Source organism: Manis pentadactyla, chromosome 4 (assembly GCF_030020395.1).
Source record: "Manis pentadactyla isolate mManPen7 chromosome 4, mManPen7.hap1, whole genome shotgun sequence".
Classification (NCBI taxonomy): Eukaryota; Metazoa; Chordata; class Mammalia; order Pholidota; family Manidae; genus Manis; species Manis pentadactyla.
The window spans coordinates 7080445-7094653 of record NC_080022.1 but is presented as its reverse complement, the minus strand read 5'-3'; the positions used below and the strand labels follow the sequence as shown (position 1 = coordinate 7094653).

The 14209-nt window shown below is 47.2% G+C and overlaps 2 protein-coding genes across 4 annotated transcripts in view; both read left to right on the top strand.

Annotated features, from left to right (window-relative positions):
* The first annotated feature begins 3670 nt into the window (after nt 1-3670).
* Nucleotides 3671-14209, top strand: part of CTNNBIP1 (catenin beta interacting protein 1) — a 43920-nt gene continuing 33381 nt past the window's right edge. The window contains exon 1 of one of the 3 annotated variants that reach the window (XM_057499696.1): nt 3671-3826. The gene's annotated coding sequence lies outside the window, so the exon portion shown is untranslated. The remainder of the gene's footprint in view (nt 3827-14209) is intronic. The other 2 variants (XM_036925244.2, XM_036925245.2) reach the window with 2 other exon arrangements.
* LOC118932071 (divergent paired-related homeobox-like) lies at nt 9022-12076 on the top strand. The gene is given in 3 exon segments (XM_057501917.1): nt 9022-9046; nt 11587-11955; nt 11958-12076. Coding segments are annotated over 3 exon segments (513 nt in total).

Below are 14209 nucleotides of genomic sequence, written 5' to 3'. Positions count from 1 at the left end.
GTCTGTCTGCTGTGCACTTAGCCTCCTTACCATGGTGTCTGTCTCCAGTGAGAGCTACTCTGAATATAAACAGGATGTAAACATAGGAACCAAAGCAAAAGACATTTCTTTTATACTTTCTATAGTATTGGAAACTGTTTAAAATTTGGTCCTTAAAACACAGAAAGAATTAGTTCTCATTTTTTCTTTACTGGAAAATCTCTTTTTTATTTAGTACAAGGTCTCTTTCTCATCCATTCTCACCTTGCACCTGCTCAACTTGCAGGCAGGAAGGACTTCTTAGGGGGTAAGATTTGAGACCACTGTTGCCATAACTACTTCAAAATAGCCTTCCTTCCCTGCAACCTGCTGTGGTTCCACTGTTGTTTCATGCCTGGTCTGAAAGTTTTACTGTTACAGTTATCTCTTTGGTATAGAGGATAGAGAATTTTTTTTGCCCCAGAAAGCAACTATTTAAAGATACACATATATCTGGCAACACAGAGAAGCCCTCTCCAAATCTAAAAAGATAAAGTACAGAATCAGATTTAATGAGGGAAGAGTGAGGAGATGGTTGAGAGCATTGGAGTTGGGGGTGGAGGTGGGAAAGTAGGAATGGCTGGCTCATGGGAGGGAAAGTCAGGTATCTACACATTTATTTGTTCATGCAATAATATTTGTTGAGCATCTGCTTGTACCAGGTACTGTGTTAGGTGGGAGTGGTGCACAGTTACCTCTTTGTCCTCCTGGAATTTATGGCCATGCTGGTACTGGGAAGGTAGAGCTGATGAGGGGTTAAACTGGGGCAGAGACATGGAGATGGGGGGAAGTGGGAAGATACTGTTTGGGGGTGAAAACAATATGGACTGGATAGAAGGATGATGGACTGGTTGGTGTCAAGGATACCCTTTTAAGTTTCTGGTGTAAGCAACTGGGTGAAGTGTTAAGTTGCTGAAGGGGAGGCAGATTTGGAGACCTGTTAAGTGTGAGAAGGTGAGCAGAGCTGGTGCAAGGTCTCCTGAACTCATAGAACACACTCTGTTAGGTGTTTCTCTCCTCTCTCCCATTCCTATTGACTCCTTTGATTTCTGCTTCTGTGGTAACTGTCGTTCTTTCAGAATTTACCTTGTGGTAGGTAGAGGATGATGCTAACATTACTGAGGCCACATCTTTATAGCTCTTGATCCAATAGGAAAGAGATAACTTCTCTTCATTTCCAATTCAGAAAGTTTCAGGGAAGGACTCAGATTGGTTCAGCTTGGGTCACATCCTACTTCTTAGCCAATAGTCAAGAGACTGTAGCACTTGGATTGTTCCACTTAGGTCCCATGTCTCCACTATTTGTTTTTTTATGGAGGGTAAAGAGTAGAATACTGGGATTGGTAGCCTCATCAGCACCTCTGGGGGTAGAGGCTAAGTAGGAGCAGTTCCCCAAGGGGGAGATGGTGCTGGGATGTCAATACTAATGGGTGTTCCTTACTTCCTAAGCCTTCAGAGTTTCATTCTAAGACCCTACAGATGGGTGAGGCCTGAGTTGACTCTGAAGTAATACTGCTATCTACAAATGCAGAATTTTCCAACTCCAAGCTAATGGGGTAGTTGAGGGACTGGCTGTGTTGATGAATTTATTTTAATTTTGAACTATAAAAACAATATATTTATGATAGATGAATGGATAAAGAAGATGTGGTACATATACACAATGGAATATTATTCAGCCATAAGAAGAAAACAAATCCTACCATTTGCAACAACATGGATGGAGCTAGAGGGTATTATGCTCAGTGAAATAAGCCAGGCGGAGAAAGACAAGTCCCAAATGATTTCACTCATATGTGGTGTATAAGAACAAAGGAAAACTGAAGGAACAAAACAGCAGCAGAATCACAGAACCCAAGAATGGACTAACAGTTACCAAAGGGAAAGGGACTGTGCAGGAGGGGTGGGAAGGGAGGGATAAGGCAGGGAAAAAGAAAGGGGGCCTTACTATTAGCATGTATAATGTTGGGGGGCATGGGGAGGGCTGTGCAACACAGAGAAGACAAGTAGTCATTCTACAGCATCTTACTACACTGATGGACAGTGACTATAATGGGGTTTTTTTGGGGGGGGACATGGTGAAGGGGGGAGTCTAATAACCATAATGTTCTTCATGTAATTGTAGATTAATGATAATAAAAAAAACAATGTATTTATGAAAAATTGTAAAAAGGAAAAGCATCCATTATCTTACAGTGACACATTTTCATTTTCTGCATTCCTTTCTCACCTTCATCCTTAAGCATATGTATTTTTTACATGTTGCTGTGAATAGCAAGCAACTTGTTCAATTTTAATTAATTTGTTTAAACAACAGCATTTACATAAAAATAATCTGAATGTGTAACTTTTTTGCATTGCTATACTCTGGGAAACTTGAAGAACCATCCAGTACACTGGATAGGCAAATATTGGTTGAGCTCTTGCTGTGGGCTTGGTAGTCTAGACACCCAGGGGGATACAGACATGATTAAGAATATTTCTGGCCTTTAAAAGTTCAAAATCTCATGACTTTTGATCCAGTATTCCTCAATTGTAACTAAAGTACAGCTATTAAATCAAGAGTATTGTGGACATTACAGAATATCAAGACACTAAAGAAAAAAGAAAGTATCTTATATCCTTCTTGCATAGGGAAGGGAAAGAGGATGGGACAGAGCAGGGGTGAAAAGAAGGGCGGGAAAGCCGGGCAGGAGGGCCCCTAACCGTGGCATCGGCACACTAGGTAACAGCTAAGTTAAAACACCGGAAGTGAGACCGCACTTGAAGACACGTGTCCCCTTAAAAGAGAAGGTGGGCCTTCAAAGCAATTCGGAACTTGCCTAAAATGGGCTTTCTCCCTGTACTCTCTCCAGACGGATCCAGATGGTGGATAGAGTCAGACTTTCTATAGAAACATTTTAATCCTGGACCCTTTTTCCCCAGAAAAATGCACTTACTACTAATACACATGGTATCCTAAGTTTAGGGAACCCGCGGCGCCCAGCTCTGGCTCTCTGGGCTTCGTCGATTCCGGGTTAGACAGGCCCCAAATCAAGGGCGGGCCTAACTGTTCTTCCACAGGTAGCAACGTCCCCAGCTCCACCACGCGGGAACAGCAGGCCTCTGAGTGTTTTGCAACCTCGTCCGTTTCACATTTTTCAGGGGTCCTGGGAAAAGCGGTCTCACTGAAGATTCCACCCTTCTGTCTGCTCTCGTTCTTCAACGCAGACCTGTGGGTGGGAGAGGCCATTATTTATTATTTTATGGGATCACGGGAGGACCTAGGGACCCGCAGAGCCGCGGAACTGCAGCGCCAGCTCCATCCTCAACCCGGACTCCGCCCTCAAGCCGCCGCCTCCTCCGTGGGCCACTCCTCCCCCGGCCTCCTTGGCCGCCCCGCCCCTTCGCTCTGAGGTAGGCCCCGCCCTCCCCCGCCCGCGACCTGTCCCACCGCCCATCTCGTGGTCCCGCCCCACATAGTAGCCAATGGGAGTGCCCGCGGGCCCGGGCCACGCCCCCTAGGTCAGGCCCCCGCCCCCGAGACCCGGCCCTCCTTCCCCCGCCCGGCGCTGCGGTGGCCGCGCCTCCGCCGCCCGCGCGGAGTCAGATGCCGCCCCTCCGCCGGTCCCTCCCCCGCGGCCTGGCGCCTCCCCTGCCCGCCGCGGTGACTCACGGAGCGGGAGGCGGAGGCTGAGGCGGCCGCTCCCGCTGCTGCTGGTGCCGCCGCGGCTGCTCGGGCGGAGCGCGCCCCGGAACAGGCCGCCGCGCGCCGCGCGCCGCGCACGAACCCGCAGCTCCGCCGGCCCGGCAGGGTCGGGCAGCCCAGGTAAGAGCCGAGGCTGGCCCGCGTCCGCAGCGCCCGGGCCCGCGCCGCGCCGGGGCTCCGGGGAGCCGCCAGCCCTTTGTCTCCCGGGGAGGGGCCGCGAAGGGCGCCCCCGAACCTGCTCGGACCACCGCCGGCCCCCGGCACGGCGCCCTGAGCTGGGCTCGGCCTCCTCGCCCCGCCGCTGCCTCCTGCTGCTCGCCGCCGCCGGCCCCGCCGACCACCCTCCAGCGTCCTCCCCTTCGCCCGGGGGTCGCCTCCACAGGTGACCGAGCCACCCACTATGGTGCTCACCCCCCGCGGCGGCGTGGTTGTCATCGCCTGTCAGCTCTCCAGGTCCCGTGCACTCTTGTCTCTTCACCTGCGCCCACTCAGCATCCTGACCCTCATAGCTCCCCAAACTAAATGCTGCACAGGTCTGGCCACTGGGCCGCCCTTCCTCTCTCTAGTTTGAGCTGTCGTCTCCCCATTCCGCCTCTCTGCATGAGTGTTCTGGAGAGAACACAGTGTAGGCACACATCCGCAGGCGCGTGTCCATGAGCCTGCAAAATTAACTATTCAGAGTCCAAAACTGCACTTTTCACCTCTGTTTCATCTCCCCCTCTCCAGCCGCCTTCATTTTTCTTGAACCTGGTAACCAAGACACATAGGTTTGGACACCCAACGTCTGTTAGGCCCCACATGCCTGCCTCGCTTGTGTGCTGAACTTGTCTGAGCAGTACCCGCTGTCACGTTAGCCCCTGGGAAGGCCGAGGAGGCCTGTGTTGGCAGTTGGCAGCAAATCAAGAGTTCTATGAATAATGAGATGTGTGGCTTGCAGTACCTCCTATCTGAGGATCTAAGTATGCTATAGCTGTTAATTATTTCGTCTCCTGTCACGCACAGAAGTTGGGGAAGTGTATCTGGCTGTCTGATGGCTAAATTGAGGCACAGGCTGTGTCAGTAAGGGGCCTGGAGGCAAGTGAAGAGTTTGTCCTGAGGTTCTGTTCCCAAGTGCCTTGTCTCTTAGCTCCCTGCTACAACTACTGGACTCTAGTTCCTGACTTTCCTAAGTGATACTGATCTGTTAGGACATTAAAGGGTCTGAAGATACCAAGTTTCCTCTGATTTAAAGCAGGTCTTTGAATCATAACTGTGCCGGCTGTTGAATGCCAGTGTGTCATTCATGGTTTCCTGGGGGAGTTACTGATCCTTGTAAATACACCCTGCCTCTGGAGGTTCATCCATTCAACAGTGAGTGCTTATCATGTGGCAGTCACCATTCCAAGCACTGGGGCTACAGTGGTGAAGATGGACGTAGCCCCTGCCTTCCTGTAGCTGACATTCTAGAGAGGAGGGAGTCAATAAATGAACAGACAAAATAATTTCAGTAGTGCCTAAGTGCTATGGAGGTGGGAAGAGCCAGTTTGTATTTTATTCCAAGTGCAATAAGAAGCGATTGGAGAAGCAGAGAGGCAGTAAGATCTGTTAAGTTTTCAAAGATCATTCTGGCTGCCACACAGAGACTGGATTGAAAGGGGCAAAGGTAGATGCAGGGTACCAATCGGGAGGCAGAACTTGCTGCTGCCAGTCAAGAGATGATAATGGCTTGAGGGACCAGGGTGATAACAGTAGAATTAAAGAGGTGAAACCAATCTGCTACCCCTGGGAGAGGCTCAGAGCTGTAAAGCAAAACTTCAGGGTGCACCAGCTGAAATGTATATGTCTAGCGGAGAATTCCTAGACCTCACCAGGTCTAACTCAGCAAGCTCTACCCAGCACCTATTGTGAGCAGGTACTCTGCTAGACTCTAAGGATACAGATGTGAACAAGGAGCAATCTCCATGTTGTAATGCTCATGGAAAGGTCACCCCTCCTTGATGGATGAGGGTTTGTGGTTTTAAAAACCAGGTAGAGGTGGAGGATGGCAGAACACACTGGGCTTCTGCCCACACATGCATGTCAGAACACACTCCCACAACTGGCTGCATTATTTAAACGGGAGCATTATTGCCCTGTCATGTCTGTGAGATGTTGCCCAAAAGAATTGGGACTATTTTCATGGTAGAGGGGAGAACAACTTAATGGCCATGAACTTGAATCATTAACCACAATAAGAATTGGTCTCTGTATTACTCCAAGTCTGTGCTGTCAGAACAGTCAGAGCTGAAGGACCTTGGGGGTTCCAGGCCCAGCCCCCTGTTATAGTTGGGCACCTGTGGTCCCCTGGAGGCCAAGTTAACTCTTTTGAAATCCCATAGCAGTTTGTACATTTTTAAATATCACCTGCCACTTTCTACCTCTGTTTCAGCTCCATGAGTGCATGCATGACTCTAAGCTTTCTGAGGCTAGGATCTCTACTGGATTCATCTTTGTAGTCCTCCCAGTGTCCTGTACAGAAAGTAAACTCAGCAAATACTGGTTGACTTGCCTGGGTGTCTCAAAGCACCTAAAACTAGAACCCAGGAATCCTGACCCTGTGCCTGTCTTTTCATCCTTGCAGATTCCTCCTCATCTAGGGTGCAGGACAGTGTAGGCCCAGCAGTCTGCATTTCACCAGCTCATAGAACAGGCAGTCCTTCCTTGATGGGTCCTTGCTCTCCAGCGCTGCCTGCAGGAAACAGCCGCTGAGGGCTGCTGACCAAGTAGTTATCTGACACTTAGCAAATACAAAGTGTAGCTCTTAATTAGAGCAGGGATTTTATACCAAGACTATCTGGGTTTGGATCTTGATTCTGCCATGATGAGCTGCATGACCTTCAGCAGGTAACTTAACCTCTCTGTGCCTCTATTTCCCCATCTATAAAATAGTCATACTTCTTCCATGGAGTTGTTGGAAGGGTTAAATTAAATAATACCTAATAGATGCTTAGGACAGCACTGAGCACTTAGTGCATGCTTGATGGAAGTAGTAGCTGTCATTTCACCATTATTTATTTATCTGCTTCTTATCTTCCACCAGAATTTAAACTTTTTGAAAGCAGAGATTTTGTCTTTGTTTTTCTTTTTGTCTGAGTGCATGGGAACTTCTGGCAGTCCATCCTAGGAGAAAGAACAGGTCGCTAGGCAAAGCAGTGGGTGGGCTCTCCTTGTCCTGGGAAGGCATTCAGAGGCCAGCAGTGTTGAGTTTGTTCCCACCAGGTTCCTCAGTTCTCCAGCCTTGGTACCTACGTTAAGGAAGGTCCCGGTACGTGTCTGTGTGTCCTGTAGATTTCATTGAGCCTTCTTTCCCTGAGTTCCAAGGTAATGAGTGAACGTTTCTTCAGTTGAATGAACAAGCATCGCCAGCTCTTAGCATCCTGTCCTATTCAGTGGCAATGTCCTGTGTTCTCTGCTCCTCTGCATGAGTGAAAGCTTCTTATCTTGGCAGTGACTCAGAAGTAACCTTGGAGTTTTACTGCTGTTCTTCATATGTGCGTCAGGGATACCCACACACATACATGTCACAAGTCCTTGTTAGGGGTGAACCAGAGTTGACTGGGGACCTTCCTCCCCTCCTCATCCCCTTCTATTCCAGTCTCCTGCTGTGTATCACCAGACCCTCTATGGGGGGTCAGGCCACACTGTCACTTCTGAATACCTCCTGCTTGATCACTTGATCAACAACACAGTGGTACCTAGAAAGCATTGGCTGTCTTTGGTCTGGGCTAAGCAGAGCTGGGAAGCTCAGGAGGGCACTCAGAGAAATGGCATTTCAAACCCAGGCATTCAGCTCTCCAGGAATCTAGAGCTGGCCTCTGTACACTGGGTGCAGCTGGCTGGCTTTCCAAACCCTCGCTCAGGCATCCCCTTGTCAGTGTCTACAGTGCCTCTTGCTCTGCTGACCTTGAGAAGCCAAGAGGAGTAAGTGGGGCTCAAATAGGACCTGTGTTGCAAGTCATTTTCAGGGTCCTGGGGCATTTCATTGGCAGAATTTGAAATGCTGTTTAGTTGTATGTCATCTGTAGCCTTGTAAAAACTAAACTCAGAGTGGGTACAACCTTTTTTCTCACATAACTTTTTTTTATTATTATTATGAGAGTGATATGGGTTCATTTAGGAAATGGTAAAATGAATGATAATGGCAATTTACATACATTGTCTCATTTAATCTTTACTGTAGTTTCTGAGCTATGTCCCATCATTATCATTTTACATATTCAGAAGCTGAGGCCTGGAAAGGTTGACTAAGTTGCTGGAGGTCAGGCTTGACAGGAGCAGAATCAGGATCCAAGCCCAGGCAGTATGGGTCCCAAGCACAAGCTCTGAGCACCATGTTAGATACTGCTTCTCTGCAGAAGCAATAGAGAAGAAAAAAGAATCTCTCTTTAGCCCAGTGTAGATGACATTAGTAGGGGGCCAGAGTTAGCTCACCCGCTGCTACAAAGAGTTTGAATCCTATGCCCTTTCCCGGTGTCATCTGACCTTGGGCAAGCTAATTAACCTCCCTTTGCCTTACTTTCCCCAACTGTACAGTGGATAATGATCCTTGTACCTTCATAGCTGCCAGGGGCATTGTGATGTTTGAGCCAAAGTGCTTTTGAACTTCTTTTCTGAAAGGGTGCTGAACACCAATTGCTGTTTGCCTTGGTTATTAAGACTTCTTGGGCCCCAATCCTCCATGAAGCCTTGTTCAAAGAGGAAGACAAGCACCCACCCAAGGAAAGGTGTCCTTCTGTGATGAGCAGAGCTGGACTAAAATAGTGTTTTCCTCCTTCCAAAGTTTATTAAGGATTGAGGGTCCTGAGTGTTTCTCTATTTGTCATGGTTGTGTTACACCGTATGAGCTTCTGTAAGCATCTGTGTGTCCTGTGTGTCATAACACGATCGATGGCACCTGACGGATAAGGGCTTGGTCTCTTAATCATGGCTGTGATGTCTTTATAAAATCAGCCAAGGACACAGAGACACAAAGAAGTGACAGCTGTCTTCCATTTTTCCATCCTTCCCTCCCTCCTTCCTTCTAATAACTTGTTGATTCAATTAATAAATATTTACTGAGCTCTTACCAGGATCTGGGCCCCATGGTAGGCCCTGAGAAAACCATGGTGAACAGGGTAAAAATAGTTCTTCTCATGCAAATCTTATAGTCTGGGGCCAAGAGACTTACTTTCTAGCTGGAGTTGTGTGAGTAAAGAAAGAACATGTTGATGAGTGTTCTGAACTCTTGGGGAGAGTCAGGATAAAATTTCCAGTTGTACGCATTAGCTCCCAGGGATACCTGCCCCGTGGGCGTTACAATGAAGGGCTGTGTTTCGCTTCCGGGTGAGCAAGGGAAGAGTTAATAGGTTAGAGCCCTTCTGAGTCAAACTTAACAAAAGCTGCGCTTGGTGTGGGCATCTTTAGAAACAATTAGCACCTTGGCAGCTGTGATTATAAGAACTCCGTTTTCACTTAAAGCCTTAACCCTTTGTTAGTTGAGTTCAAGTCAGGAGGGAATGATCATGGTGGTGGGCTCTTCCCAAAGTTTTTTCAAGTTATTATACCAGTGCGGTGCCTTTCTTATGAAATGACTGCCAGACCTTGTCCCTCCAGAATTATCTTCCTGCCTGACAAGTCTTCCTCCCTTTGCCAACTTTGCAAAGCAGGCATATGGCTGCAGGCGGGCTGCTTGGTGCCCTCTGGTATGCCCTGGGACTTCCTGAAGGAACTGGTGCCTATGGCACCCGTGTCCTTGAGCCCCCATTTGAGGTTGATAGAGGCAGAGGTGATGGGGGAGGGGGCTTCCTGGCACCAGGCCTCGGAATCTCTTCAAAGAGGGAGGTCAGGGAGGATCACAGTTCATGTGAAGGCACGCAGTGTTCTTCCTCTTCCCCTCCAGCCAGGGCTGGGTGGAGAGGGCAAAGGGCTGCCAGAGGTGTCGGCCCACATTTGTGGAGTGAGGAGGGTGCCAGGACAGCGTGGTATACCCCTGGGTGATGTTACTCTCAGCCAGCGCCTGCCATGCCACTGCCTTCCTGGTGCTAATCAGCTGCCCCTTTGGTCTGGGGAGCCCCAGAATCATTCCGTGTCTGATCAGGAGGAAATATCTGGCCTGGAGAGGAGACTAGGTCACCCGGTACCCCAGGACTTCTTCCAGTGTGGCTGGAGCCACAGTGACACTGCTTCAGCTGGGAGAATGTGACCCACTTCCAAATTCTCTTGCACATGGAGAGCTGGTGGGAGGCTTTTGGAGACCAGCTCCAGTTAAGGTTTTTTTCAGGCCTGAGTGTCTCCTGAGTATCCAGCCCACATGTTTCCTGCTGCTGGAAGCCTGTGGTCCGTGTCCCTGAACTGAATAACAGCCTCGAGACAGATGAAGTTACCGCCTGCTCATTCTGCAGTCCTGGATCCGGCAAGCGGGGCTTCCTGCAGGGACCAGGATCCCCTGTGGATTCAAACACCTTCCACAGTGTGGGCCCCACCCTTGTTCTTCCTGCTAAATCACTGGGCAGTCCAGGGACCCAGTTCCCAGGGATGTGGATTAGCCTTGACCGCCCTGCCCAGACTGAGGCCTCACAGCCTTCTGCCCTGGCAGCCCTGGCTCCCACACACTCATCCTGACCTCAGCCTTGCAGAACGTTCTGCTGCTGCCATAAAATGAACTAAAACCTGTGTTGGACCCTCTTCTGTTCTCTTCAGGAAGAGGACATTTTGAATGCTTTTCATGTTGGGTGGTGGTGGTGGAGGAAAGCTGATTTAAATACATGAAGCTGTGTTCACTGCCAAGATGACTTGAGATTTTAGCTGGTGAAGTGGTAGTTCTGAGTCCTTGAGTGATTCAATCTTCTTTACAAAGGAGGGAGAAAAGATGGTAGGGGAACAGCCAGGGTCAGCTCCAGCTAGGCTGTGGGCTCAGGCCTGTGTGAGCACTGCTCCTGACTGTGTGCTCCCTTTGTGGCTTCCCGACAGAGGCTGGTGCTGTCCATTGGCATGTCAAGGCCCATGGCGTTCCTGCAGCTGATCTCCAGAGTTGCAGGGAGTTGGGGTGCTGGTGATTTTTCAGAGGACACAGTGAGCTTACAGGCCAGCAAGCCGGCTGTGGGGGCGTCTCTCCAGGCCCTGTCTCTGCTCTCCTGCACTTAGCAGCCTTCCGGAGCTTATGGTGGGACATGTGGAGCAGGGTCAGACAGAACAAGTGCAGGGTCCTTTCTGCCTCCTGGGGTGAGGCTGCTGCTGGCACCTGCGAGGCAGCCTGTGCTGGTCGCCTGGCCTGGCTTGCTGTGGGTGTTGGCCGCCCACCCTCACTGCCTGTCTCCTAAGGCCTGTGAGCCATGATGGTGGAGCTGGACTGCTCACCACCAGGCACTGCACTGGACAGGCTGGACCACCCAGAGGAAGCTCTTTCTTTTATTCTCATCTTCTGACCTTTTCCACTCCCTTTAAAAAAATCATCCATTTTTTTTAGTAGCTAATATAAACATAGTACAGAATTTAAAAGGCTATATGGTGAAAACTAAGTCTTCCTCCCTCCCTGGATTCCCAGCCACAGAAGAGACCCCTATGTCCGCCCACAACTTGTGCATGTTAACCAGAGACACGCTATGTACGTACAAGCTCATCACGCATGCATGTGGTCAACTTATGTGCTGTCTTTTGCACACTGTAACACAGAGTTCTGCACCTGAACTCTTCTGTCTTCACAATAAACACAGGAACTCATGCCGTACCACCGCCAGCGTCTTGAGCTCTTCCTTGCATGCTGCCTGCTGTTCAAAGCGCTTTACTTCTAGTAACCCTTTTACTCCATGCAACAACCCTGCAAGCTGAGTTCTGTGACTGCCCATAGTGGGAAGATGAGTAAACTGAGGCACTAAGAGGTTAAGTTACTGAGAAACAACTGGCAGATCTAAGGGTTCCATTCAATAAGAACCCACACCCCACCTCCAGCCTTGAGAAAGAAATGGCCTCCCAAATGGACATACACCCAAGAGTACTACAGGTTTGGTTCAAGAATCATAGAGCAAAACTCAAGAAGGGCAAATATAAGCATATTCAGCAAAAACAAGAAGCTGAACAACAGCAATTAGCTGAGGCAGGAGTCAAAACCAGCTCCTTCAAGAAGAACATGGATGCACCTCCCAGATGCCTTAACAGCACCTACCCTGCATCTCTGGTTACAGATCATCCAACACCTTCTTTCCAACCCAGCATCTGCCCCAATGTGAAGGGTCCCACAGACCATTCTGTTGGGACCTTTTTGGCTGCTGTCAGGATCCTAACATATACTGCCTCCATCCCATCCTGGAATCCCAGGTTTTTTCCACAAGCTTCAATTCTGATTCTTTTAGCTCTTCATCTCCACAAAGAATTTAGCAAAAAGCCAGAGACACAAGGTCCTATAACATAGCAATGACTTGTAATGACTCCCATAGAAGGGATGTTTTTTAACAACACACAGGAAGAAAGCAAAAGATGTACACAACATGCTTGCATTTCAGGAGCACTGATTCAATGAAAAAAAACTACACATTATATAATTCTGTTTATATGAATTCCTAGAGCAGAAAAAGTTAACCTGTAGTGTCAAAAGGCAGACCAGTAGCTTGAGTGGAGAGGCATTAAGCAATGTATTGGAATCATAGGAAGGATTCACGACTTACCTAAGATGACAGTTACCTGGGTATATAGATTCATTAGAACACACAGGACTGAAATGCCATGTCATGTACACCACAAAGAACAACAATTACATGAAAGGATGGATTAGGTAAGGAGGTAATCATCTTATAATATATAAATGTATCAGATCGACACATTGTACACCTTAAATTTACACAACTTTATGTGTCAATTATATCTCAATAAAGCTGGAGAAAAAGTTTTTTTTTAAAAAAAAAAAGAGGTTAAGTTACTAGCCGAAGGTTGTTTAGAAGTACCTCACTTGGTTTAATGGCTCCATGGCATTCTTTTGGTCGGTTATATTGTAATTTGTTTTAACTAGTCTCCTATTGTTGAGCATTCAAGTTTTCTGTCTTTTGTTACAATTAATAAGGAATGTTCTTCTACATATATCTTTGTGTACTTGTGTAAGTGTATCTGTAAGATAAATTCTCACAGGCTGAATTGCTAGAGCAAAGGGCACATCTGTTTAAGCTTTCAGTATTGCCAAATTGCCCTCCATGAAGAGAACAACATTTTAAATGCCCTCTAACATCGTACAAGAATACTATTTCCCCCATGCCTTGGCAAAAGTGTTCAGGCTTTTTGACTGATGCTAATCTGATAGGTGAGAAGTGGTATATCATTATAATTTTTAATTTGCATTTTTTTAAGGAAATAGAGCATCATTTCATATCTTTAAGAGCCATTTATGAATGGTCTGTTATATTATTTGCCATTCATTCTTCAGTTGGTAGTCTTTTTCTTATTGATCTACAGGTGTTCTTTATACATTAAGAAAGTTTGTCCAGTGACTGTGATACATGTTACACTTATTTCCACAATTTGTCATTATTCTTTTGAGTATATTTTTCCATGCACTGTTTTGATTTTTATAAAATCAGATTTTAAATCTTTTATTTTACAACTTATAGGTCATATTTAATATTACTTTTTCCTGTGTTTTCTTCTAATATACTTACTCTCTATTTCATAGTTGGGAATTTTGCTCCGTAACCAAGGGATCAAACCCAGCATCACCAGAAATCGGGCAAGCTGGCTTTGTGTGTCTCCAGTGGGACGTTAACAACGTCAGCTATGAGAGTTTCTTGCCTAGATGTTTAATTCTAAAACAATGAGACAAATCCAGGTCATGGGACATCTTAAAGACAATGGTCCTGGACTCGAAAAAATGTTAATGTTGTAGTAAACAAAGGAAAGCCCCTGGACCATTCTAGCCTAAAGGAGGCGAAAGAGCATGGAACCAAATGCAGTTGAGATCCTTGTTTAGATCTGGAAAACCAGTAAAGGCCAAAGTGAGACTGGGGGGGGCTGGGAAATTTGGATATGGGCTGTACATCAGAGAATACTACTTGGTCGATATGCAGTTCCTTGGGGATGGAAACAGTATTGTGGTTATGTAGGACTCAGGAGATATGTGATGAGACAGCAAAGTATGGGGATGTTTGCAACTTACTTTCAAATGGCTCAGGAAGCAAAGAAGCATGCATACCCCACATACCCACAACATGGAGCCGCATGGGACAAATGTGGAAAAATGGTAACAATTGATGACTTTAAGGGCAGGGTTTGGGGATGTTCCTGTACTGTTCTCTCATCTGTTCTGTGGCTTTAAGATTTTTTTTTTATTAAGGTATGATTGATATACACTCTTATGAAGGTTTCACATGAAAAAACAATGTGGTTACTACATTTACCCATATTATCAAGTCCCCACCCATATAACCCAATGCAGTCACTGTCCATCAGTGTAGTAAGATGTGTGGCTTTAAGGTTTTTCAAAATAAAAAGGTGAGATGAACACCCCCACATTTGCTCCACCTGGTG